The sequence below is a fragment of the Micromys minutus genome (genome assembly GCF_963924665.1).
Source record: "Micromys minutus genome assembly, chromosome: 21".
Lineage (NCBI taxonomy): Eukaryota > Metazoa > Chordata > Mammalia > Rodentia > Muridae > Micromys > Micromys minutus.
The window spans coordinates 36,624,524-36,652,347 of NC_137956.1; the positions used below are offsets into that span (position 1 = coordinate 36,624,524).

At 43.7% G+C, this 27,824-nt stretch overlaps 1 protein-coding gene across 1 annotated transcript in view; it reads right to left on the reverse strand.

Moving 5' to 3' along the window:
- The window catches only part of COL6A6 (collagen type VI alpha 6 chain), a gene marked incomplete at both ends in the record, with an annotated part of 91,948 nt that overhangs the window by 43,817 nt on the left and 20,307 nt on the right, over positions 1 to 27,824 (reverse strand). The window contains 14 exons of the mRNA XM_080934160.1: positions 404 to 466; positions 1,227 to 1,262; positions 8,374 to 8,427; positions 9,970 to 10,035; positions 14,532 to 14,594; positions 15,798 to 15,851; positions 15,944 to 15,988; positions 17,420 to 17,446; positions 17,549 to 17,620; positions 19,159 to 19,212; positions 20,493 to 20,585; positions 22,009 to 22,163; positions 26,094 to 26,172; positions 26,265 to 26,608. Coding sequence (XP_080790286.1) covers positions 404 to 466; positions 1,227 to 1,262; positions 8,374 to 8,427; positions 9,970 to 10,035; positions 14,532 to 14,594; positions 15,798 to 15,851; positions 15,944 to 15,988; positions 17,420 to 17,446; positions 17,549 to 17,620; positions 19,159 to 19,212; positions 20,493 to 20,585; positions 22,009 to 22,163; positions 26,094 to 26,172; positions 26,265 to 26,608 — 1,205 coding nt within the window. The remainder of the gene's footprint in view (positions 1 to 403; positions 467 to 1,226; positions 1,263 to 8,373; positions 8,428 to 9,969; positions 10,036 to 14,531; positions 14,595 to 15,797; positions 15,852 to 15,943; positions 15,989 to 17,419; positions 17,447 to 17,548; positions 17,621 to 19,158; positions 19,213 to 20,492; positions 20,586 to 22,008; positions 22,164 to 26,093; positions 26,173 to 26,264; positions 26,609 to 27,824) is intronic.

A 27,824-nucleotide genomic window follows, 5' to 3' on the forward strand; every position in this document is an offset into this window, starting at 1 on the left:
ACTGAAGCCTCCAGCTGCACTTGGAACAAATCTTTCCTTGAGTTGAGCCAACGTTTCAACACCATGGACATTCCAGGGCTAGAACACTGAGCTATTACCATATTAAATGGACCACAATCCCCCACATTGGAGGCTCAACATTTTCCTTGGCTCAAGGTCTCTTGGATTATCCTAAGGATCCTGAACCCAGCACTTGGGGCCAGCTGCCCAGCATGTTCCTCTCTTTCAACTTCTTGACAGGAACAGAACTCTAAGAGACCAAGCTCTGTACACGACTCAATGTTATCTGCTTGCTTTATTAACCTGAACACACTTCCAAATAGGGCATGTGAAGGGTTCTGTCCAGAATATAGATTGCCCATACATAGACTCTCATGCACACACATATGTTCTCTGTGTGTACCTGTGGGCCCTTAAGTCCTGGCGAACCTTCAAGTCCATCTAGGCCTGTGATGCCTGGATTTCCCTGTGATGAGAAAAAAAAAATTTACTAATCTATTAGCCTTGTCTCTTCATGTGCAAGATTAGAAACTTTTTCCCAGTGGCAATGAAAGGTCTTCCCCAAAAACCAAAGGTTTCTTTCATTTTTAACATTGTAGAGTTTCACTATGGTCTGACAGTGTGGCTGGGAATGGGTTTAGCACTAACCTCACAGTGCTTCTAACCTAAGCATGTGTGCTCTGAAAAATTCCAAACCATGGCTGCTCTTTCTTAAAGACTGTACATTCACGAGGCACAGTGTAGGATGTGCAAAAGGTGTGTGCAAAAGGGACACCACACAGTTCCTGCTTCAGTTTCCAGAGGACCCAGAATATCCAGTTTGTGTTAAACTTTCATTGTGTTCTTTGGGTTTAGATGGAATTTTTCACACAAATTGTAAGTTGGAAAGGCTAACAGAACACAAATCCAAGAAAGGTTACTTAGAGTTTATATTCAAAAGCCAACCAAAATAAAAATTAACCATTGGACTAAATAGTATCTTTGATCATTTTTATGTTTAAGCATTTTTAATGTCTTTGAGAATGTTTAATAAAGTGACCCAATTTTCAATCCATTTTGAATTTTAAAAAATGTAGTCAATATTTTTCTAACAATCGATTCTACAACCGGTATAATAAAAACCCAAAATTTAAAGATAGACAGGAAGAGATATTATCATCTTTATCCTAAATGGCTGAACACGAGTCATTTATCATTTGAAGTTAAGAAAAAAAAAAATCACGGACCTGTGGGCCTGTCTGTCCTCTTCGGCCATGAACGACCTAAAACAAAACAAAAGGGAGAAAAATAGATATTCTCAGTTTAGAAAAGATGGGGTGTGTGTGTGTGTGTGTACATGCACACACACACACATATATGCACATATATATGTATGTATACGACTTAAATTGGTAACAGATACCTCAAGGTACTAACATAAATAACCCCCACAGTGTGCTTAATGCATTCAATTACCCAGTGACTTGTGAGAACAGGCTGTCGCCGACTCTGAGCTCCTGAATAGGGCAACAGGTAATTGAGATCATAGACAACCCGAAGGCAGCTGTACACAGAGAACAGGTCTTAGCAACACACCTCCAAGGACTGCTCTTGGCTGCGTCACTGGCTGATCTGAACTAACTTTCTTTCTTATTTTCCCCCAAGCACTACTAAGTCAGTCAGGAATTGGATGGACCAGCCAAGGGACAGGATGCCAGAGGAAAAACTGAAGATCAACTCCAGGAACGTCATAATAAATCCCCTAAGCTCAGAAGTTAAAGAGCCAAACTAGTTTGATTTTTTTTTAAAGCCAAGCAATATGATTAGCTGTGAGAGAGCAGTCATCTCAAGTATACAAAAGTAACTTGATTCATTGTATCAATAAAATCCCCAAGCCAAATAATATTACCCAAGAGGAACGGGAGATTTCTATTCTACATAGGGTTAGGGTTTAAGTTACCTTTCTAGTCAGTAGTCTGTAGTTCAGATAATCAATGACATATCCTATCTGACTTTGTTACTTAGTAAATCAGAACAAAACTCACATCCATGGTTCACAAAATCCAACAGCCGAAAGACAATATTGTCTTGCTGCAAACTCATGAAAAGTGTTTGGACAGGCCAGTACTGCTAAGTGTATTTCAAAGTATGTTGTCATCTAAGAAGTAGAGGTGTGTGTGTGGAGAAATGTCTCATTTCTTTCAAACAAGAATAAGTCATCTTCAAGGTCCAAATTCTCTGTCAGAGAAGACAAGGAAGTCATTTTCAAAGGGCTGGAAAGACAGCTCTGAGTCCAAGCACATTCACTGTTCTTGCAGAGGACCCTAGGTTCAGTTCTCAGCCCCTACATTAGGCAGCTCACACCTGCCTGCACCTCCAGTTCTAGGTGGTCAAACATCCTTATCTGTCATTGACAGGCATCTGCATACATGTGGTACACATACGTTCATACACTCACACGTACCATTTTTATACATTTAATAAGAACCTGTTTTTCACAATGAATTGTTCCAATTCAAGTCAATTCATTGCCATTCAGAAAAATATCCACCAGTAGACGGTGCCATTCAGAAAACCATCTGCTACACTCTAAAGGATAATAGATGGGAACTACTCCCCATCCCCCAACCCCAGCAAACCCTGAGTCTTTGGCCTCCAGAATTCCACACTCTTGGGGAAGGAGAGATAAACACTACAAATATTTACAAGGCGGAGCATAGCACATGCCCAAGGATGGGAAGACAGTTTCAAAGACAGAGATTGGTCAGAAGTTGGTCAGAAGTGAAGTCTTCCCAGAGGAAGAGATGTGAAGATTGGTTTCAAGGCTATGTGTGAATCTTTCCATCAGCGACTCAGTCTGGGTGATGAAGTAAAGGCAGGAGAACAGAAGGTATTGTAACAGGGATTAGAGATGAGAGGGGAGTTGTGAGGTCACTAGGATGACTGGCTTGTCCCACACTGAGCCCCTGCGGTCTGTGGGGCAGTTAATACACATGGTTGGACCAGGTTTCTGGTGAACACAGTTGGTTGGAATGGAGGAGACAAGAATGTTATATTCTAGCAAAACAACTCACCAGTAGGTTTTAAGGGCTGCAGAGCAGAGCTTCACACGAAGGATATTTCTAGCAAGCATTTGAAACATCAACATTTGCTCTTGTTTGTCTTTTGTATGTGGTTGTATATGTGGATGCACATGTGCACACAGACAACAGAGGACATCACTTAGGTGTCATTTATCTTATGTTTTGAGACAGGGTCTCTCCATTGGCCTGAAGCTCACCAATGAGGCTGGGCTAGTTAGCTGGCCCACAAGTCCCAGGCATCTGTTAGCTTGCCTTCCCAGTACTGGGAGTAAAAAGGTCCAGCACCACACCCAGCTACGTTCTGTGGACTCTACCTCAGTTCCTCAGGCTTGCTTGCAAGCACACCATCTCTTCTGCTCTGTTCCCATGTGACTTTAAGATCTGATTTTGAAAGAGTTCAATGGCATGAGTCACCAGATCTCTGGTGTTCCTGTTCTGTCCAAGGCTTGGGGGCTGGTATGGTGAGCAAACACGGACTCCTGTCCCTAGTTGAGGGGGGTTAGGCCTAATGGGAGAGACCGGACTTGACATCTAAGATTGTGTACGTGATGGAAATAAACCCAGAAGTGGTCACCCAATACTTATGCTGCTTTGAACTACAAAGTCATGGGAGAGAGAGAGACTGGCAGACTTGAGGCATAAAAAACAGATGAGGAATTAAGGCAAGCGATTTTGCAGCCTGGCCTAGCCTTCTCAAGTGGTTTACATAGGAAAGGTAAACCTTTCGCAGACTATTAGAAAGGTATGCTCAAAGACTGACTGGGGTCTGGCAACACACCCAGAGATCCTGACTCCTCTTTAAAGCAAACATGAGTGGGTACATCAAGGAAGGAAAGTAACCTCAGGGGACCCGAGGGAAAATAAAAAACTATGTAAGACGGTCACCCGTTTCATGGTTCTCACAGCCTGGCCTTCCGGGTACTTAAAAGAACCCTGTTTTATGGGTAGATATGACTAATTTGGGACAGAAAGTCACCAGGAAGTGAGTAGAGTGTTAATGGCAGATACACCATGAATTCTGACTCTTGCTGCCCCAAAGTTGTCTGAAGGCCTGTAAAAAGGTACCCAGAAGGATGAATGGACAATACCACCAAACCAATGTGGGCCAACCTAGAATGAAAGCCTGCTTTCGCTTGAGGCTACAGTTGTTTCTCATTATCCCTGGCAGAGGATCTGTTTCAATTCTCAGCACAGTCTGGTTCAGAGGGCGTCACCCCTTCCTCTTTCTTGCCAATGCCCCGGGGTTATACTTTCTGGTTGTTTCTCCTGCCCTTGGTCCAGGCTTGTATCTTGGCCTCACTCTGATAATAGCTTGTTCACTGGGCAGACCTGCCTCCCTTTCCAGCAGTTGCTTTCATATAAAAGAGGAGTTTACCGCCTCTTCTTCCTTTCCAGGAAGCATCTAGCAAAGTCTGGGGACATTTCTTGTTGGGTACATTGTTGGCACCCAGTGAGCCAAGGCCAAAGGAGACATTAGCATCTTTCTGTGCGTGATGCAGCTGTTCAGCAAGACTTCAAACAAAGTGGAGAAACATTGCTATGGTTAGTCAGGGGTTCTTATTTTCTGCAGAGAACTCTTGTTTGAATTCTTAGCTCTAGTACTCAGGGAGTTTCTGGTTCATTGATGGTGTTCAGTGTTTGTCAAGTGAATAGAGATGAGACCGGGTTGCTGATTTCCATTTCCCTGCATGCCAACCCCTGTCCCCACTACTTGCCACTCTCTAACCATGTGTCAGTTCAACAGCTTTTTATTGCACTAAAGATTCCTCAATGCTCTTCATCCAGACACATATTCTGTGGGTATATAACGTGCTGGTAATGGAACAGAGAGTTTTGAACATGAGACAAGGACTCAGCCACCAAGCTATGCCCCCAACCCAGCATCTACCTAATACTTTACAGTTTTATAAATCACACCTTTTTTCTTAAAGAAGAACAACTTCTTGCAATTATTAAAATAATAAATCCTTACTTAATATTTGAATGAAAATCAAACAAAAATATAAAATCATCCCAAATCCTCTATAAAGAAATAAACATGATCAGGGTGGGAAAGATGTCTCAGGGTTAAGAGCACTTGCTGCTCATGCAGAGGACTCAGGCTCAGTTCCCAACACCCACATGGTAGCTCACCACCATCTGTAAATACAGGGTAATCAATCTGATCCCTCTTCTCACCTCTGAGGACATCAGGCATAGGTGTACACGTACACATACAGAAAGACAAAACACTTAAACATTTAAAAAGTACCTAGGAAAAAGGAGTAGTCATTGGCTTTTGGTAGTCAGGATTTCTGCACTCATGGGATTTTTCTGGTACCATTTTACACAATGGCACTTTTACTCAAAAGGGGGCGTGTGGTTATCCATTTTTAAAGCTCAGTTTTGGACTGGAGAGTTGGGTTCGTGCTTGTTGCTCTGCCAGAGGTCAGGTCCAGTTCCCAGCACTCACACGGGAGCTTACGACCATTTGTACCTCAAGTTCTGGGGGACCCAATGCCCTCTGCTGACCTCCATGGGCACTGCATGAAGGGTGCACAGATGTACAAAACACTCATATGCATTTAAAAAAAGAATAAGATCTTTAAAATGTAAGTATCACATTAGCCTTTCTTGAACAGAAAAGTAAAAATAAGGAACCGGGAACCCAGTGGCACCATTTCTGCTACGCTGCCAGTCTGGCCTCCTCTTTGTCTTCCTGCGCTCAAGGTTTACCAATTGGCGCCTTTCGCTTTCATCCCACCAACTCTTGAAGCTCTTACTCAGAGCAAAAATACGGGCTTCATTTCTTTCAGACTTGATCTGTTCGCCAGGGTTTCTATTTCCTCACAGTCACTCTTCTAATGGGGAAGGGGTAGGAGGAGTGATTAATTTGCCATTTGGACATGGTTATCCCCACTCTCTTTTGTGGTTTGATTAGCTAATCATCCGACTCACTGGCAACAAAGATTGGTCATCTTTGGAAGGGACTCTGTAGACTGAAAACCCCTGGGAACTGTGGTGGGACATGGAGACACTCTAAAACACCTTGGGGTCAAGAGAATCTTTACATCTTTCCCCAACTTTAGACATTCAGGAGAGTCTTAGGATTCACAGGAAGCCCTCCAGGTCCCAGTGTATCTGTCATAATCTCCACTGTTTGCGGCCTCCCTGGCCTTGGTTTCTGGTCACCAGTGATCCAAACAAAACACCATTCAGTGTCCACTGTTTTCTACCCCCTCGGATCACTGAGATGTATGGGGCTATCCTCTGCTCACTGGAATGTATGGGGCTATCCCTGTTCCTCTCAGAATCCACATTTTAATTCTGCAGAGCTGTGTTCACCAGTTCTTTCTGGATGGCTGAAGTTACTCTGAGAGAAATCTGATCCTGGCTTCAGAGCTAAGCAGAAAGTGAACTTTCTTTCCCTAGTCCATGTGCAAAGATAGTCTTCCAGTGTCAGTCCTTGCCTGTGGCTTGAAGGTGGGGTCATTGAGTCTTTTTACTTTGTTTTGCTGAGTTGCACAAAAGAGAACTATAGCTGAGGTGTACCCCTGCTTTGTCTATTGTCACTAGTCCGGCTTTGGCCCCCCATGACACAGAGGTACCTATCACTAACAAAGAGACCTCCTCCTTGGAAGCTGTGGTTTGGTATGACCTCTGGGGACCTCAAAACAATAAGCACACTTTCCTTCACACCAGGATATATTCTTAACACTGAAAATGTTTTGCAGGGGAATGTGAGCCCACGAAGATGTCCTTGCAGAAAGCAAAGGGCAGAGAATAAACACTCCCTCATCTGCATCTGCATTGAAGCAACATTAACAAAACTGGTAGCTAATAATCACACTCTGCACAGTTTGAGTGCAATCCCCGCTCCTATTTCTATTTCCCAGCCTAAAGAACATGGGTGCGCTTCCAGATGCAAAAACACTTTCCTGGCAGAGTATATAATAGCTAGATTCACAAACTACTTCTGCCCAGAAAACACAATGCCTCCTGACTGCCACCTACTCAAGTAGTTTTTATTTGTGCTCAATTTTAAGACATTTTGCATTTTGAGGGATGGGGTGAGCAGGCTGTATAGCTAAACAATAGAAAAGAAAATGCTGTGAGATGAGACAAAATTGGTATAATTTAGACTCTGATGCAGGTGTAGAAGTGAATTCCTTTAAATAATCTCTTACTGGATAAAGGCTTTCTATTTGGAATCTCTGTGTGTTTTTCTAAGCAGTCCCACATAGAATGTTTTAAAGTGTGTATTTAAACAAAGCCAATAAAATAAGCTAAAAACAAAATAACCCCCCCAATGGGTTCCACCAATGTGCTGGCTGGATTTTGTCAACTTGACACAAATTCAGGAAGAAGATATTTTAATTGAGAAAATGCCTCCATAAAATTGGTCTGCAGGCAAGTCTGTGGGGAATTGTCCTGATTCATGATTGATGTAGGAGGACCCAGCTCACTGTGAGTGGTACCATCACTGCTGGACCAGTGATACCCAGTTGTGTAAGAAAACAGGCTAAGCAAGCAAAGAGGAGCAAGCAGTAAGCAGCATGCCTCTGTGGATTCTGCTTCAGTTCAGCTTCTGCCTTGAGTCCCTGCTCTGACTTTCCTTAGTGATGGTTTACATGTTGTAAGTTGAAATAAACCCTTTCCTCCCCAAGGTAGTCATCTTGTGTTCTATCACAGTACAAGAATCCCTGAGGTATTCAACAACCTGGTCTAACCCTCAGATACATGCCTAAACCAGGCCTTCTCTTTCTCTTTTAACTTCTTTTACTTCTAATTTTAAATTTTTGAGAATTTCATATATGAGTTTACTATATATAACATTATCTTCTCCCTCTATCTACCTACCCTAAGACATACAGGGATGCTATACCCTTTAAAATCTCAACACTATGGTTACCTAAATAAGACCTGCATGCCGACATTAGCAGTAGATCTGTACATGTGAATGAAGAACTTTAGGCTATCAATCAATGGCTGCCAAGTGAGGGAGAATCAGCTTTCTTCCCAACTCCCAACACTGAGTAACATCACTGGCAGCTTCAGTTAGGTCAGCAAGTAGGCCAAACATTGACCACCTTCTCCTCACTGACACTGTTTTCTCTGAATCTTTCCTTATGGGTAATTTCCTGTGCAGCCAGCACTTTCTTACTTAGGCTTCAAAGGGCTTTACCAGGCCAGTCCCATTCTGACATAGCTCAGTGTCTCTAGATGGCATCCTTAGCCATCAACAATCCCAGCAACTCCCCACAATCAGCTACTTTGATCACAGCAATGGGATCCATGAGTCTAGAAGCTCCTTGCCTCGAAGGGCTCTTACCGTCTTTCTTCTTGAGCCTGGTGTTCCAGGAGAGCCTGGCCAGCCTCTTCTGCCCTGCCAGAGGAACAAAAGAATGTGTGACGGCAACATCACATCACTGACAGAGTTCTCTTTTAACATCTGTCCATGTTCCAGAAGAGCTCATAGGAGGGATGGAGTCATATTTCGCTAAACTGTGATACTGTCTTCCACCGGTCATAAATCACACCCTTATGTGCGTCACAGGGATCAGCAACACAACTCTGACAACACGGCTTCAGACTTCAACTGCTCATTGTCACTAATTCATGTTTGAGACATGGGTTGGAATACTCAAACTATCCCAACCCTGTCACCTAGCATAGCTTGAATGTGGCGGGCAGGCCACTACTGGTTGGGCCTTTTGTGCACCTTGGGTTGTGTATTTGTTGGGGGGTCTGCGTGTGTATTCAGGTGCATATGGAGGCTGAGAGGTTGACAGATGGTCTCTCTCAATTGCTCTCCACATTATTTTTTAGACAGGGTCTCTAACTGCAGCTGAAGTTCACAAATTCAGCTGGTCAAAGAACAGAGGAACTTCTTGCCCAGTGTGAGATTACGGGTCTGTGCCACAACAGCTGCCTTTTAAAGTAGGTCCTGGGGATGTGAATCCAGGTTCTTCTGCTTCCACATGGAACGCTTTAACAAGTGAGTCTTCTCCCCAGACCCCAGCTGGGATTCCCACCAAAGCGACTGCTTCTTTGTCCACCCTGTGTAGAGTAACGCCTGCCCATGAATAAAGCCCGAGTGCAAAAGTATGGAATGACTGATTAGCCGGGAACACACAAAAGTGGGCTGTTCATCATGATCAAGGCTTACATAGAGTGGGAGGTGGGGTGGGGGCCTGGTGTACCAAGCAGGTCATGGACAGAGCAGGAGAAGGAGGGAGCATGGCTGACTCATTCCTACCACATCAGGCTTCTGATCTACAGGAAGTTAGCCAGGGAGCTTGTTCCTTAAAAGGTATCAGAGACACACATTATCCACACAATTTTCTAAGTCCTAAGTAATAGGATAAGGGGACTAAACTGTGGTCTGTGAGATCTCAGAACAACCCCCAGAGACTTGCCTTGTGGGAGGAGCCACCCATCACCAGCTCTCTTGCCTTTCCATAGCCGGCCAATCGGGTTGCATCTTCCTAGCATGTGTGGATAGCATCCTAGCACCCCTGGATGGTGGGATGGCCAACCATTCTGGTAGTCCTTTAAAAAAAATCTATTAAATCAACAATTCCTTCCTTTTAAGCTACAGTTTGGATGTCTGTATTTATGAAGACCTGGAGGGTGTGGCTTTGTGGCCGTGGCTTAGTGAGGCCAATTGACAAACAATGTTCCTAATGTCTCAGTTCAGACGTTGACAACGTTTCTAATGCCTTGCAGCAAGAAATAAGCAGGAGTGAAAGATTTGGGGTTTTTGTTTTGATTTTTTGTTTTGTTTTTCTTCCCACAATAGTCTTCCTGTACTGAGCCTATTCTCTTATTCCAAATCCCCCTCAGGTGTTTTCTATCCTAGTTCAAAGACACTGAGCCTCTCAGTCATTACAGCAGCAAGTTTACTTCCAGATGCCCACATAATTACTTGTCTTCCAAGGTCTCCTTTCAAGCCCTTGGGTCCTTGTATGCTGCTATCACGTCCAGGAGCTCCCTAAAAAGAGAAAAAGAAAAGGTGAACAGGTTTTTTTTTTTTTTTTTTAAATAGAGTGTGAATTCAATAAAGAAAGGAGAACTGGGTTGAAGTGACAGATGGCTCACTAGTACTTGATTTGCCTCCCTGGCTTGCCATTTGCAGAATCAGAGTGGATACCCAAGGTGAGCACATGGGGAGAAAGCAAGTGCTCACCACAGGAGGTATGGCCAAGGGAAAGCAAGGAGACAGAGTCTGTGTCCTACCCTGGGCTAGGGGGTGGGGAGAGCCTGCCCTTCTCTGGGCTTTTCCTCTTTTCCTGGACTCCCAGACAAATTTGCACTTGAGAACTGGTAGGATTACTCTTCTGGGGAGAAGTTAAACACTCATGGGGACATGGTCCTCACAGCCATATGCAAACTCTGACCAGTGCTGAAGACCACACACCTGCCAAGCTGCATGAGCCATAGCAGTTGCTGGGGAAGGGAGACCCTGGGGAAGCTGCCTCTGAGTTGCCAAGGAACTCTAGGATATAGATTTTGCCCAAGTCACCCTCCCTCCTTCCCTTTCAGTGCCCCCAAGTCACCAGTGCCCTTATAAATAACTCCCTTCATATTCCCATAATAAACTCAAATAAACTCACTGGTCCACTAGACTAGACTTGTATACAATAATTTCTTTGATTTGTCATCTGGTGTGGGCAGATGTTTGTTAATGAGGACAAGTCACAGAATACCCAGCAACCTGTTTGTCCCCACGTTCTAATCTCATCCCTGGTTTTTAGAAAAACCTGAACTCATTGATTTTTTGTTTTTTTAAATATTCACCCAAACATCTCAGCAGCAACTTGCTGGAAAGAGCGCCATTGTGAGATATCATCCTCAGCAGGAAAGACTGTAACTCTTCTAACTTGGGGACTGCAGTCGAACTGTGCATGTAGGGCACTGTGACCATAAGCTGAGCCTGTCAAGCCAGTCGTTGTTCCAATAGGTGGAGAAGGGACAGCAGTGGTGCAGCCCTGCCAAGTGCCAGCTGCCAGGCTGGTCTGCTGACACAGCCCCAGATTACCTCCAATCAATCAATAAGCAATTTGCAATCACCAACAGGGATGAGGCACTGTGCCAGATACTTAGTAAGCCTTTTTAGTTTTTTTTTTTTTTTAATAATTTTTGGACTTGGACTTACGTAGCTTATAAGATAATAGGGAGGAAGAGAGAAACCTGGATTTACTGTAGGATTGTTATTACTAAAATGTGCCCGACTCCCCTCTCTGCCAAACCAGCATCACTTCCTAAGTTTTCACTTCCCCCTCAAGTTAACTCATCTTTTACATCACCACCAAACATGGACAGACCCAAATGAAACAACAGGAAAGCTATTATTTTAGTAAGGGTGATAAGGAGAAGGAAGGCCACTTGCAGGATCTATTTATCCACTTATGTTCAGACAGGTTCTCTTAGGTAGCCTTGGCTGGTCTGGAAACTCTATGTAGATCAGGATAGCCCTAAAGTCATAGAAAGCCACCTGCCCCTGCCTCCTGAGTGGCAGGAATAAGTATGTGTGCAAACAGCCCTGCTCAAGTCCAGAGCTTTACTTTGCTGGACACATAGGGCCTTTAATTTGGAGGATTAACATAAGAAGAACTGCATCACAGCACTTCAGAACAAAATCTCCTACCTCCGTATGTGTGCAAGTTGCTTGTCAGTGTGAGCATAAACTGATCTCTCTAGACTACTCAGCAAGAACAAGGACCACCATTTAACACAAATTTACCACCAAACAGTCTTCTAGTGACAATGGATTGTCAGGAGATCAACTTATTAATCTCTGTAAATCAGAGTGAGGTTTTGCTCAGTTTTTTCCTGGTACTGTATGAAATTTTAAAAAGTCACCATCAAAGTTATGTGTGTGTGTGTGTGTGTGTGTGTGTGTGTGTGTGTGTCAGAGGGACACATTTCTGTAATCCTAGTACTTGGGGGTAGGGACAGGAGGACTCAAAGGTCAAGGCCAGCCTTAATCAATCAATTAATCAAGCAAACAAACAAATCATCTAGTCAGAATATGAAATTCTAAAATCTTGTTTAGATATTTTCTCAGGAATTTGTGTTACTTGTGTGAATTCCTGAGGAAAATCTGATCCTATATTTGGTCTACTTATTCTCTTCCCAATATTTCCTGAAATAGCAATTCACTAAAACCACACACAAAAAAAGTCCAGAGAGCTGTTTTAAATCTGAGCTGCACTTTTCCAAGCAGGTGAGAAAGGACAGTTAAACACTGGGGCCTATCTAAGGTCAGTGTGGTTGACACTCCATGGAGCCTCTGGTGGGACCAACTGTCAGTCATCTTAACATCATACACCATGGCTCTCAAAACTAAAAATCCCTTCTCAGTATTCAAGTTCATTAGACAAAGATGAAAAAACTAAGTCTGGTGGTACCTGTGAGGAGGTCAGAGGACAGCTTGGCAGAGTCGGTTCTGCCTGCACCTTCATGTCCCTCTTGGATTGAACCTGGTGCCAAGTACCTTTACCCACTGAGCTGTTGAGCTGACCTGATTTGAAAACCATGCTATATAGTCCTGAAGTCCGTGGCAGACAGTTAAGAGAATATCTGATGATAAATTAATGGGAATTGTGCGTTGATACCTCAAACGAGCTTGCGGTCATCGCATCAAGCTAAAGTGTTCATTCTTGCTTACCCCTTTGTGAAGTGACATCTTTACTATTTCCTAAAGCTACGTAACATACTTTAACATTATTTAAAATTATCAGGAGATGCCGACTGGTGAACATCATCATCTTCAAGTGAAGATTCCTGTTTACACTCTTTGTGTGCATGTGCACAACACTGCGTGGGCACTTGTGTGCCATAACACATGTGTGGGAGTAAGAGGGTAATTTTCTGGAGTCAGTTCACTCTGCCTACCATATGAGTCTCAGGGATTGAACTTGGGCCCTCAAGCTTGTTGATGAATGAGTGACCTTTACCCAAGGAGTCAGCCATCATACTCCTGCTCTTGAAATATAGCTATTTTCAATGCACGCTGCACATTTCCAGTCTTGACACATGCTGCACTAAATCTCTACTCTAATCAACATATTGTGTACCCAAGAGGGTACCAGACAAATGTCCCTTCAACTCTCAGTTCCCCACACTCCCCCTCGGCATTTTTAAAAGAGTTTTCATAGACTGTAGGTGTTCTAATCAACACGCAGTACACTAACCTTGTCCACAAGGTGGGACAGTAGCTCACTACAAGCTTTTTGATAAATGTTTGTGTACTGGCTGAGCAAACCAGGGGAAGCAATCCAGTAAGCAGCACCCCTCCATGACCTTTGCATTAGCTCCTGCCTCCAGGGTCCTCCTGCCCTGTGTGAGTTCCTGTCCTGACTTCCTTTGGTGATGAACAGCAATGTGGAAGTGTAAGCTGAATAAACCCTTTCCTCCCTTGCTTCTTGGCCATGGTGTTTGTGCAGGAATAGAAACCCTGACTAACAGAGTTTGGGAACTGTAAAGATTATGCTCAACATAGGCATCTATGTCACCATCCAGAAATTCTGTTCCTAAGCTGTATACTTGATAAAATGTATATACCAAAGGACATGCTAAGGAATATTCACAGCAGTGTACCAATAACACAGTGGATAAATATATGATAAACACCCAATGTGATAAATACTCAAGATATAGGAGTGATCTTGAGAAATGTGTGTTACACACATGAATGCATCTCTCAACCATGAAGTGGAGGAAAAGCAGCCAGAAACAGAAGAGTACACATGCAAGCGTCCTATTCATGTGAAGCATGAGAGCAGTTAAACCTGACATTTCGTGCTAGTTCGGTGATGACCCTGGGGAGAGTTATGAGTGACTAGAACATGCACAAGGAGCATTTCTAGGATTCGGGCATGTCTTATTTCTTTACCCAGGTGATGAGTTTTCCAGTGAGCGAGCCCATACTTTTATAGCTGAGTGCTATACTGGTCATGTTACAGCTCACCAAGAGGCTCAACAAACCTTTTCATTTCTTGAAAAGGTCCTAGTTCATGGCTCTTCTATTTCTGAGGGAAAGCCTGTGGCACTGACTTTCACTGGCGTGGCGTGCTCACACATGGATGTGTGTTACACTTGCTTAGCTGGGTTGTAACCTTCCATAAACCGGTACCTTTGCATCCTGATGATTGCTGAGAAGAATTCTCCCCATTCCTTAGCTTGGGAAGATGAGGCTGCTGTTCTCAACAGGACTAGAATCTTGGGAGAATGGACAAAAAGGTGTGGTTTCTTTTTCTCCCATGCTCCGTGTTCTGAGGTGCTCAGGAAATTGATCAAATGAACTAGAATTCCTTCCTAACTCTGAGGCATAAGAATGAACAGGAAGAAGATAGAGGCACAGAAACTGCACTTAATTTCTCCAGTGAAGATGTCAAAGTTGTAAGCCGAGGAGTATGTCCATAGTGCCTTAAGACAAAGCATCTCTCTGCTATGGAAGGGAGCCCTATGGGCCCATGCACCTACCGGATCTCCTCGGACCCCTTTTGCTCCATGGTCACCAGAAGCCCCTCTCTTTCCTGGGCTTCCCTGAAATTAGCACAGATCAGAACAAAGAACAAGAGGGGAGGTTTTAATAAATTTAATAAGCATAAAGAAAGGGCTTAGATTCTCTCTGGTTTGGATAATTAAATATTTTTCCACTGAGGTTATTTGAAATTTGGAAGAAGGAACTACTAAAAAAAAAAAAAAAAAAAAAAAAGTTCTTAGCACCAATAAGTAACCCAGTGGTGACCTCTTTTATTTACCACACTCTGAACTCTGTTCCTGGTACATTTGTCACTTTGCTTGACTGCCACTCATCTGCAAAGGATTTTTAAAAAATCTTTTGTTTTAATGAGGCAGTGGAAATTCGAAGTTCATGCCATTTGCCTAAGGACACCTCACAACAAGAAAGTGGATTTCAAAAGCAACTGCTCACACCGTGAGGGGCGCGCAGAAGCCTGGGGGATGAGTGGCTGCCTCTGTGTCCCAGATGGAAAGGAAGAACAGTGCTCTCTCACCAGCTGCTTCACACCATAGACCTCAGCCAACGCACACCCCCATTCTTAGTGTGGTAGCTTCTTCCATGACTCCAATACGTTTTTCCTCCTCATATCTGGTCATTTCTCACATTAACAGTGAACTGATAATCTAATCATAGTAAGCAATATGCATGCCACCGTACATGTGTGTGTGTGTGTGTGTGTGTGTGTGTGTGCGTGTGTGTGTCTTGTTTTACACACAGGGCTTCATTATGTAGACTTGGTTGGCTTGGAACTCACGCTGCAGACCAAGTTGCCCTCAAACACAGAGAGCTACTCACTTTTGCCTTCTGAGGAGTATACTAAGATCAAAGGTGTGTGCTGCCATGCCTGGCTCTTCCCCTAGACTGGGGACTGTGTGACTCGATGGAACTCGAGAGAAAGAGAAGGGAATCTTGCTGTAAGAGGTACAAAGACCTCAAGGTCCCAATGAGAGGCCTTCTGTGTTTCTAGTTGCCCTCCACAGAAAAGTCATGGTCAATGTGCTAAGAAACACATGTACACCATAGAGACCTGGGTCAAGGTTAGCCATGCTCAGCCCCGAATAGCAGAACCCATGAGATGCATGAAAATTCACGTTCACCATTGTATGTGATTTCATGAATACTTGGCCTTAGGTCAGTCTGTAGCTACAGCCAATGAGCAAGTCTAAGGCAGTTGTTTGATTTATAAACCATGCAAGCTCACAGTTTCTGTCTTGAATCCCTACCTGAGATCCCGCGTCACCCCTTTCTCCTCTTCTTCCAGGAATCCCACTGTCACCCTAGAAGATGGAGAAAGGAAAGTTCAAATTCTCATCTCCTCCATGAGAGGCAGCTGGGGAGGGCATCTGTGGGAGGAGGCAAGCTTTTGTACCTGTTCTCCAGCTAACCCATCAAGCCCATCTTCCCCGGCTTCACCCTGCAGAGACAGTGGTGATTAGAACGCAGTACATCTGTCAGAGACATCAAAACCAAAAACAGTCTCAGGGGTTATGTGCTGAGCTACAGCCTCTTTGTTAGGTGATGCCTGGGTAATGTTGATTGGTTTCAGTAACAGAAGCTGTCCTAACAAATAGAGCCTCTGCCTGCAATGAGAGGCAGAGGTAAAATGTAAATCAAGACAACTTTGAGTTCCTACGACCCCAGTCAGAATGCCAAATATCAACAAAATGATGGACAACGAACGCCAGAAGGGGGTGACGGGAAAAAAGAACCCCATTCACTGCAGCTGGGATTGCAAGAGGCTGTGGTCGCTATGGAAATCCATGTGGAAAACCATCAAAAAGCTAAAATATCCAATCTACCATATGACCCAGCTATACCACTTTGCCCAAAGGACTGGGCACCATACTTCAGAGTTCCTAGCTCAGCCATGCTCATGTCTGCTCTATTCACAATAGCTAAGAGATGGAAACAACATATATGTCCTTCAGCTGACAAACTGGTCATGAGACTGCGGCACTGTGGAACGTGAAACTGTGGTACTTACACACTATGGAATACTATTCATCCAGAAAGACAAAAGACAGCATGAACTGGGCAGGTCAATGACAGGACTAGAAAGGACCACAGTGAGCGAGGTAACCCAGAAAGGCAACTGCTGTGTGTTCTCTCTCCTTGGAGCTCCTCACTCTGAATCTTCAGATGTGAGCACATAGCCTGGAGTGACTACAGAACCCAGGAGAGTAAAATGGAGCCAGGAGAGGGAGGTTGGGAAGCAGGAGGACAATAGTGGGGTCTAAGCAATTTGACTAGGGAAATGGGCAAAGGGAGGGGAAAGGGGAGCTCCTTGGGGGAGGGGGAGGAAGGTAAATACAGAAGGTGGGAGGAGGGCAAAGAGGAGAGCTTGGCACAAAGCACCTCACAGGGAAATGGGCAAAGAGAGGCTCTGTAGGGAGGTGTAGGGAAGAAAATCCAGGAGGAAGGAAGTGGGTAAAATACCAATAAGATGTCAGCTAAGGCCTTAAGAAATCACATTATCAACTATTTACCAAAGTGACCCTGTAATACATGTACTTCAATGTATAAATATTATAGTTTTGGTAAACTTTTCTCCTCTGGGCTGACAATGGTCAGACATATAAGCATATAATAACAGTTAACCTAAAAAAGAGGCCATGGATTTGAAAGAGGAAAAGGAAACATTATATGATAGGGTTTGGATGGAAGAAAGGGAAGAGAGAACTACTGAAATTATAATCTCATAAAACAAACCTAAGTAAAATAGCTAGTTCTGAAAAAAAAAAAAAATCAAAGATTTCTGGATAACTGGAGGGTAGAGTACTGAAAAAAAACCAAAGATTTCTGGATAACTGGAGGGTAGATAAAATACGTGGGTCTGGTGCCATACCTCTTCTCCACCGAGTCCTCTGGCTCCCTGAAAACAGAAAGGACAGGTGGTTTGAGTGTGGGAAGTGCACTGGGCTACCATGATGACATCATAGCATGGTGGGGGTGGGGATCTTATAGAGTCCCTTACCTTGGGCCCTTTGGCACCGAAGCATCCCTTCGTACCTTGCTCTCCCATTGGTCCAGAGGCTCCTCTTTCTCCCTGAGGAAAAGCAGAAAAGCACAAATCCAGATGAGTGTGTGCTAGTACTGTCTGGGATCTGTCCTGAATAATTGACGAGTTTTTGTTTTGTTTTTAAGAAAACATCTGTACGCTCATGACTTACATTCCGGGACCCAAGCCCATAAATACAAAGAATGGAAGTGAATCAGAGCTACAGTGGTGACAACCCTTTGCTCTGGCTGCCACCTGCAAATACTGCCTGCATGGAGCTTCCCTTTCTCCAGGTGGCCACCACGTTGCTTCTGTTTTATCTCCCTATCATGTGTGTTCACTCTGCCCTAGGCTGATTCAGGACTTTTTGTCCAGTCCCTGTGACTTTAAGACTTTGACCCTTGACCTCTGAACATCACCCATGACCTCTGAGCATCTCACTCTTGTGCTCACCCTCACACACTGTCCATAGCTAGACACCATCTAGTATTCTCCAGGGGACTTCTGCAGTGTCAGCCACACTGACCATGTACCATTCTGCCATCTCCCAATCTGAATCCTTTGACTCCATTGCTGTTTTGGACACACAGTTCCCCTTTGCAGTAGGATAGAATTTCCCACACACTTTATCTGGAGCAACTCCTAGTTATCCTTCACGAGTCTGCCCAAGTGTTACCCCATTGTTTTTAACCTTTTCTTCCCAGGGTCAGCTCTGACAGGGTTGGTCTTCAAGCCATTAGGTCCCTACTCTTGCTTAATATGGTCAACTCCCTGTGCCTCCAGTACAGCCACGTGTAGAACAGGACACAGTTACCTTGCTTGTCTTCTCACTAGTGTGAAAAGGTCCCTGAGGTAGGAACCGGATATCTTTGTTCTGTATACACTTTTTCTCATTTCTGGGGTGTTCACACTGGTAGCATGCATATGTATTGGATATAGATGCATCAATTTTTTGGTAAACAATGAAATTATTAGTAAGAAGATTAAATATCTTTTGTCAAATGACTACATGACTGGATGGATGCATGGAAGGAAAAAAGAAAGAAGGGAGAAAAAGGGAGGGAGAGAGGGGAGGAGGGGGAAGAGAAAGGAGGAGCAGGAAGGGAAGGAGAGGAGGAAGAAGGGAGGGGAGGAGGGAAGGAGGGAGGAAAAGGAGGAAGGAGAGAGGAGGGGAGGATAGAGGGAGAAAGAGGAAGGAGAGAGGGAAGGAGAAGGGAGGGAAGGAGGAGGGTAGGGAGGAGGGAAGGAGGAGGGTAGGGAGGAGGGAAGGAGGAGGGTAGGGAGGAGGGAAGGAGGAGGGAGGGGAGAAGGAAGGAAAAGGTTTCTGATAAATTATGTGGTGCATTATTTAATTACCAAATGACCCAGGCACATAGCAGGGATGTGGTTCCTATGGCAGACACATTACCTTTCATGCCTAATTCACTGTGCGGTGCAGGTGGCGATAGAGTACGGACCTCTAAGAAGTGTTTCCCAGGCTCAAAGAGCATCAGGAAAGACCTGAGATGCTGCCTCTGAATCCCCAGAGTCTGGTGTCTGTTTCCCTTCTTATGTTTGTAGGGATACTGTAAAGGGTCTTGACTTACAGCAGTGCCCTCTTCTCCCAGGTAGCCTTCACTGCCTTTAAATCCTGGGGGTCCCTGGAAAAAATGAAAGAGGAGAAAACATAAGCACTCCACAGACTGGGAAGTGAGAGTTCTCAGGGCAGGCAGACCCACCACTTTGAGGTTAAGACTTCATGTGCAACGGAAGAGTTTGAAATGCCCCTGGCTTCCCAAACCTCAAACTAGTGGCATTTATACAAACAAAAAGGAAGGGAATTTTTACCCAAGTATCCAGATATTCATGTGTACACACAAGGGGGAGGGAACTGTGGGTGTGGATGTGACTGCATGTGTGTGAATACATGCATACCTATGAATATGTGCATGTATGTATGTGGGGTGGTAGCTGGTGTGTGTATGCAGAAGTGTGAACATATAACATGTGCACACATGTGTATGCGTGTAAGAGCACACTGACCCTCACTGTCTTCAGGAATACCAACAGAGTGTCAACATTCCCCTCTAGGCAGATATATTTGTTTTTGGCAGACTAGAATTATTCTCTTCCCACAAAACAACCCTTACTTTTTTAGGACCTACTGCTATACCTAAAAAACCAGGCCACACACATTTCTTTCTATTCTGGTTTTTGATATATTTTTAAATTCTAGTATCCTCCTTCCATGAGGTCTAAGCATTCCAGAAATAATTAATTCAAAGTTTTGTACAATGGAACAGCTCTGGTGCTGGGAGAGCGATACGGCTTGGCGGTCACAAATCCAACCCATACGTACGGTAGCAGTATTAAGATAATTAAATGTATCCCATCACGGGTTTGGACATATTTGAATATGTCATAATCCCTGAAATAGAATTTTTATGCAAGGATATATAAATGGTCCCTGCTTAGGGAAATATATGAATTAGTGTTATGAACAGACCAAACTGTCTGGCCCACTTCTGTGTGTACGTCTAGGGATGGTAACACTGTCACATTCGCTGCTAGGACAGAATGACCTGAGCTTGATTTTCAGCAGACTTTATACAATATTGACTTGGTTTACATGTCACTGACAAGACCAGAAGGGGAAACTGAAGTGGGATACTGGTGTGGAGGAAGTTTTCATCACTCATCATGAGGATCACTGGGTTTTTTTTTTTTTTTTTTTTTTTTTTTTTTTTTTTCTTTTTTGCATTACCACTGCTGCTTGGGCACAGGGCTCATCCAACGTCCTGAAGGGTATGGCAATAAATGGTCAGCTTCCTCCAGAGGCTCAGTCCAGCAGACAAAACCTCTCTATTTCCGCCCCAGCTCATACCTGGAAGGCATGCTACTGTTCAGATAGTGGGGAGTTGTAAGTCTGAGATAAAGTCACCTTTTTGCCTGCCGAGCCTGGATCCCCCATGGCGCCGTCCCCTCCTGTGCACTTGCAGAGCAAACAGCAGCAGGTCCTTTCTGCAACATTGATCTGGGGGGAACATGAGGATAATTACCCAGTGCCATTGATCCCCAAATCCCACACAGAAGCTCCCCTGTGGGGTTGCAGTGGAGAAGCCCTCCCTCATCATCACTAAGAGGTCCTGCCATCCACCCTGAGAAATTCCTGATCAACCTGTGAGTGTCCCGCCTCTGCAGGTGACGTCATTTCAGCCATGGCCGACCCACTGCATACTAATTATTAACAGAGTTGCCTCTTGTCAACACACTTTACCCTGGCTTCTGCTTATTGTCCATCACCCTATGTATTCTGACCCTCATGCCTTGTTCAGTAAAACAAAGGCATGCTGTATCCTCATGGCTCCGTCTGTAAAATCTCAGCGTGTTAGCAGCGTCAGAGTATGTACTTTGAAACAGTGTCCCCTGGAAACACATCTAGGAGAGTTCTGATGTGCCTTCGGAAATGTCAGCTGTGTGCCAACATTTAGAACCGTTTGCTACAGAGAGTGTGAGCTTGAGAATATTCTTTGTGTGACAAAATTATTATGTATCTAAAACATGACTTTCACTCTGGACTTACTTTGTTATCTCCTGAATAGCTATAGCCTGGCGCTATCAATTTCATTTAGTTTTGCAAACCTCGGAGCAGGTTTATTAGGAAAATTCCATTTGCAGCAAATGCTGTTCTTCATTCCTACAGGTGAAGAGCAGCCCTCCATCAGAAAGTGCTCTGACGTACTGAGCAAAGGTTCTGTACATTATAAACAAATTAACCCCAACTCACTCTTCCCTCATAGTAACATCCATGCTGTGCCAAGACCCACACCCGAGTTTGAGTCTTTGTAAATTTCTTTGTAGACTTCTGACATAGCACGGCAAAGGCACATCTGTTCTAGGTGTGAGATCGGAAAAAACAGACCAGGAGCATAAGGGTCTCACCGTGCAGAGATAACACAAGAAAATCCCTCACTCCTAAAATCCACCGTGAGGCCCACAATGTCTAGCTCCTCCCCCACACTCCTAGCGGCCTTTGTTTCTCTGCTTGAACTCTGCAGTAAACAGGAGGTCATTCACAGGCAGAGCTAGACGGAAAGGTACACTTGGAACATCAGAGCCGCACGGAACCGGAGAGCCTGATGGCCCATTTGGTACACCAGACTCACTGGTTGACCGGGCCAGCACAGTCCTTATTTTCCTCTCTATTCTTTCTTTTGCCATTTCTTTTGTCCCAAGAGTATCTATTAAATATGCTTTGACTGTGTACTTAGACTTCTCATTCAGTTCATAAGGGCTCATCTCATCTTTACTTAAAAGGTCAGTCTTAGTTCAAACCCATTCTCATCAATATGAAACCTGTACACAGATAACCAAAAGGCTTCAACTTATGGAGCTAAGGCTTCTGCCCAGTGGTGGGACGTTTGCTTAAACCTTGCAGCCTTTTCTGAGTAACTTACTAGTTGCCTTGACAGCTGACTCCCAAGGTTCCTCATTCCAATTGTGAACTGTGTTCTGTACTCAAATCCTTTCCCAAATTCAATGTAGAGAAGGTCAGCCAGGTCACTGGAGTCAGCGGCTCCATCCACAGCAATGGTGATGAGGGCATTCAGGCCTGTTCAACACATTCTCCAGGTGAAGTGGGCTTGCGTCTCTTAAATCACGTGGCTTACTTAAATCACTAGCCTCAGCAGATGGCTTCTTCCTATTGTCTGAGTCCTCTAACCCCACGATGTAGTGCTAGTCAACAACAGCCCAATACTAAGTGAATTAAACTGGAGGGTGCCATAGCGGGATTTCAGAGCTTATTGAAGGAAGCGAGCCAGTGACTTAGCCAAAGGTCCACCCACTGCTTGCAGAAGTACCTCCGAATCCACACATCATGAAAGCAAACACTCTACCTTTTTCCCCCACTTTGTGGAAAGTTATTAAAGCCACAATATCAGAATAGCATTACCTAGGAGCTTTCTCAAAAATGCAGACTTGCCCGCGATAGACACGCATATTGACTAGCATCCTTTCAATGAGATTTAAAAAAATATTGCATGGGAAGATGATCAATGCAAAAAAGAAATAGGGGAACTTTTAGGCCTTAGTTCATATCTACTGAATACCAATGTGTATTTAAACAAACCTCACAGGCAGAGCATTCCCCTAGCATAGGTGATTTCTGGATTCAAGCCCTAGCTTTGTGCACAGAAACAAATGGATAAACAGAAACAGAAATGTGTGTTTAAGGGCAGAAGAGATGACTCAGCAGTTTAGAGCACTTGCTGCTCTTGCAGAGGACCTGGGTTCGGTTCCCAGCACCCACATGGTGCCTTGATACCACCTGTAATGCAGTTCTTCTGGTCCCTGAAGACCCCTGCACACACGTGGTACATATTAAACTAAAAGCAGGCACACACAAATACATGAAGGGTAGGAGCTTTCAATGACCTCATAAGAAACTGTTGTGACTTTAAGTAGAAACAAATGTTAATCCCTGAGAGCAGCCTTGGAATTTTATAGATCAGAAGATCTCAAATAAAAGCCACAGCTTAGGGTAGGGTTGCCAGAGGCTGATTTTTAAAACGATTTAGTAGCCTGGCTATCATCCTAGATAACAGTTCTATTAGCTTTCTTTCATAACCGCAGCATGCCTGGGAGACAGTTAAATGATTTACATGCTTTGTCCTATTCGTATCCTATTAGACTCACAGATATGATTCAAATTATATTGTTTTTTACAGACAAGAGACCTGAGGCTTAGAGAAACGAGGCTCTTGACTTACTGGTCCTCTTAGGCTTTCATTCAGAGCCTAATTCCAAAGCCTTACACTCAAGGACACTTTATTTAGTAAAAGGCACAGACGACAATCACGGAGCCAAGGGCTAGCCTGCACTTCCTCATCCTCCTACCGAAGGCAAGTGGCACAGTCTGGATAGGATTTGGAGACCTCAGTGCCAAAGCAGATAAGGAAATAGTCAAGGGCTTTCCCAGAGTCAAGGTCCTTCCTGGGTAAATCTGAACAATGTGATGGATAAAGAGAATAAGGGACTGAGGTGTGCGGGAGTGGCTTCGATTGGAGGAGAGGCTGATACAGTAGTTAACTGAAGAAAAGAAAGGAACGAAGGTTTAAATCAGATGGCCAGCTTGTTCTGGTTTGCCGGAGACTTTTCTGGTGGTAGTTCTGTGAAATTCCTGCCCTGTCCCAGACAAACTAGCATAACTGGCCGGTCACCTTTTTAAACTAAGAAGGGGAAAGAGGGGGATGAGTCTGTAGGTGGGCTGGAACAGCCATGCTATGCAGCAGAGTTGGGCATTACAGACAAGGAAGGTGTGCCTATGAATCTATTTATAAAAGAAGTTTTGTCACATCTGTTTTTCCTTATGAACTTCAGGAAGTGTAAAAATGTGAGCATTACCAGATCTGTGAGATTCTGACATGTAGGAAATATGCATAGAGCTGTTATTTATGGGCATGATTCTCAGAATTGGAGAATTCAAGCATGCTCCCTCCAGACTCATTCACTACATGAGCCACAGCATTCAGTGCTATGTCTTCAGTTGCTAGAAATGAATCAAGGAGGAAGAACCTTCTAAAGTGGTGATAAGAAAGAATCACTTCATGAGGAAATTCTAGGGCATATGACTTTAAGCTTAATGAACAAATTCAAACCCCAATCTACACATATAAATTATAGAGCCACACACTACCATTAATTCTTTTCTCCTCTCTTCTTGTTGATGACTGTCTAGTCTTTATGACAGTATATGATCTTGAACTAAAGCAGCCTCCTAGGTTAAGAGATCATCAATGCAATATATATATTGTGCACATACATATATTATATATATCACATACATAAGTAATATATAATGTATATTATATATATGCATATATGTGATATACTCATACAAGCATATATATAAAGCATCCAGGGACAGGGATATTTCTTGTCCATGTTAAGATTTATGTGATACTTTTCAAAGGATACAAAAGATACTACTGTCACCATTCCATTATCCTATTCTCAAATATTCTAATTATATTCCTCAGATTATATATATATGTATATATATCTTCTGAAGTTGATATCGATTTTCTACCTTTTTCCTAGGAGATGGAGACAGAATCATCTTAGAACTCCAGACATCCCAAAATGTTTCCTAGAAAGACACTAACACTATGAGCAAGAAATAATATCTGCACCCCCCCACACACACACACAAAAAGGGCTGAAATAATTAAAATCTCAAGGATGACAACAAAATTGTCCTCTCAAACCAGGTGCCTCAAAGCCCCATCCTCAATGTTAATTAAACTCTGTTTAGAGCTCATAAACAAAGACCAAGCTTTGGTAGAATAAGGAGAAGGCAGCTTCAGCTGATAAAGGGTTAAATAAAAGCCTTTGATATTTAAATGGTTATAAATCCAGAGAAGGCTACAATTTGTATAATTTGAGGAGAGGCAGGTATACTAGAGCAGGCTCCCAGAAGCTGAGCCTATAGACAAACTGGAAGAAAGGGATGACAGGGATGACGGAAAGGAGGCCGGGCAGGATGCACACAAGCCCCTAGCTTTGAATTTGACGTCAGAGTTCTGGAGCATAAGTCACGGCCCTGGTGTTGCTTGAGATCAAGATCTGATTCTTTGTCCTGCCCAGGGGTGAAGTGAGGAGTAACTTTCCAATGGTAATTCTTCAGAGAACACACAGTTCTGAGTGATTGGCAGGTGGGTGATCCTCTCTGCAGAGGAGCTGTGGATGGCAGAACAGCAGTACCCCCTCACAGGAGACTAGTCAAGTCAGAACACATGGCTGCTTTTTGCCTCAACTGACCCACATTTTAATTGGACCCAACAACAAGTCAGACCGGCTGTTGGTTCTGAAAGCCAGATGCCTGGCTCCAGAGCTCTGAGGCTGTACACAAGCATCATGGTTAGTCCTTCTGTGCTCTGAAGGAAGGAACTAATTATAAAACCCCAACACCCAAGTCAGCTTATCCAAAAACACTTGCAAGTCTGGAAATGGTTAGTGTTAGAAGTCTTCCAATGATCATGTTTCTTGGTTAAGGAGACTCTTCCTGTTGACTTGCATGTGACAAAGTAGCAAGGTTAAAGAGCATGAGGTGAGATAGGTGGGCACATCCTCCAGGAGAGCAGGTGAAGCAAGGGCTGTAGTCTATGTCCCAGTTTAGACACAAGGACCAGGAGTGGCAATGAGAGACTGAGGTGTCCTGAGCGAACCTTTGCTCTACCAGCCCAGACAGCAGAGGAAGGCTGGAGTCAGTAAACGAAGCAGGGTCAGTAAGGTGCTTGGAATAAGGCAGCCAGAGTTGACTTCTGAGATTATAAAATTAGTGAGCAGCAAGCATAGGGGTTCATGTCGGTGATCCCAACACCCAAGAGGCTGAAAGAGGACTGTTCTAAGTGTAAGGGTAAGACCCATTTACCTAGAAAGCTCCAGGCTAGCCTGGGATACAAAGTAAAAAAAAAAAAAAAAAACTACTCAAATAAGTTAACACCTAACCTTGTCCCTTCCCCTCCCCCACGTTTAGTACCTTCCTTTCTGAGTTCATCAGATTTCTGTTCAAGTTTTTCAACGCCATCATCCAATCCATCTGAAAATAGAAGGACCACCTAGGGTGGGTTTTAGAAAAATGAGAAGGAAAAAAGTTAGCAACAAGTTCACTGAAAACCGCAGACCAACACACAAACTGAAGCCATGATACCTTCCCTCGAGAAGCAGACTTGTTCTGAAATGTATCCCACAGAGAACTCAGCAGGTCTGCATCCAGGCGAGATGGGCCTTTCACTGTCACACCCTGTAGGCTGCTCAGTATGTTCTCACTGTAGATCTCAAACTTGGAAGGATATCTTTCCATAGCGTTCGTCACTTGAAAAGCTATGCTTACTTGAGTCTCTGTGCCCACCTCACAGCTTACTCCATTGAGGGAGCTGATGGCACGTAAGATGTCTTGGAGGTAGGTTCCCATCCAAGGCTGACCTTCGAGCAAAGTCTGCCCTCTCTGCTGACTTGAGATGTCAAATCCAACCACAACATCCACAAAACAATCTAGGATTCAAGGGGAAAGTGAAGCTTGTTAGATTCACACCACATTAATGTGATTCTGATGCATGTTTGAGTCTAGGAATAAAGAAGTCTTATTTCCATTCTAGTCATAAAGTGGAAAGCTGGGGGAAACATAAACCAGGACAAAGCCACACACTCATTTCTCTACAGTCTGTAGAAGTATAAACTTTTTCTCAGCTGCATAAAATCTGGACGATTCTCTGACCACTAAAGTGCTTAATGATTCTATTCTAGCCATTACAAATACACCGTAATATGATTTGTCTCTAAAATATACCTGAGGCACCTTGTGGATGTGGTAATATGCTAAAACGCGTTCATATAGCACTCTTTAACGACTGAGGTAATTGAAAAGTGTTAAATTATAATAGGAAGGAGAGAAAAGTAAAAAAATACATTTGAACAGAGGAAAAAATCATTTTAGAATCAAAAAAAGGTCACAGAAAAGTTTTGATCAATCTTCTTTCTAGAAGCATGGGTCAATTTTGGATTGCCTTTAAAATATACCCAGAGAGAAGTCAATGTTAATAAAAAAAGAGAAAGAAAATGTTTAGATCTTGCTTTAAGTCCTGCAGGAAAAGAGGAGACTGCTGATCCAATTATCCAACTTGTCTGTGTCAGAGAAGGCACTGCCTTTGGGAGGTCAGTCGGTTGGGGACCATTCGGGGTTCTGGAGACTTAGAACAGAGATGAGTAGCATTTAAAGGTCTTTGCTGTTGCTTATGAACTCCAGGGAAGTTTTGGCATTGGAGACACTTGACATTTTAAGCTGAGTGCCCTAAAGGCAGATAATTCAAGAAGGATAAAAATCTTACAGCACACACGCTTTTCTTTCAAGAATGTCTAAGCTGCTAAACTCACTCCAACCTTAACCTGCCTCCTCAGCACATGTGGCTTGCTTGGTAACAGAAAAAAATTCTTGGCTTAAATCAGCAGTTTTCAAACTCTGTGTGTGTGTGTTTGTGTGTGTGTGTGTGTGTGTCTGTGTGTGTGTGTGTCTGTGTGTGTGTGTGTCTGTGTGTGTGTCTGTGTGTGTGTGTGTGTTTGTGTGTGTGTTTGTGTGTGTGTCTGTGTGTGTGTGTGTCTGTGTGTGTGTCTGTGTGTGTGTGTCTTGTGTCTGTGTGAGTCTATGGGTCCTTGTGTGTGTCCATATGTATCTATGTCTGTTTATATATGTGTCTATGTGTCTGTATATGTG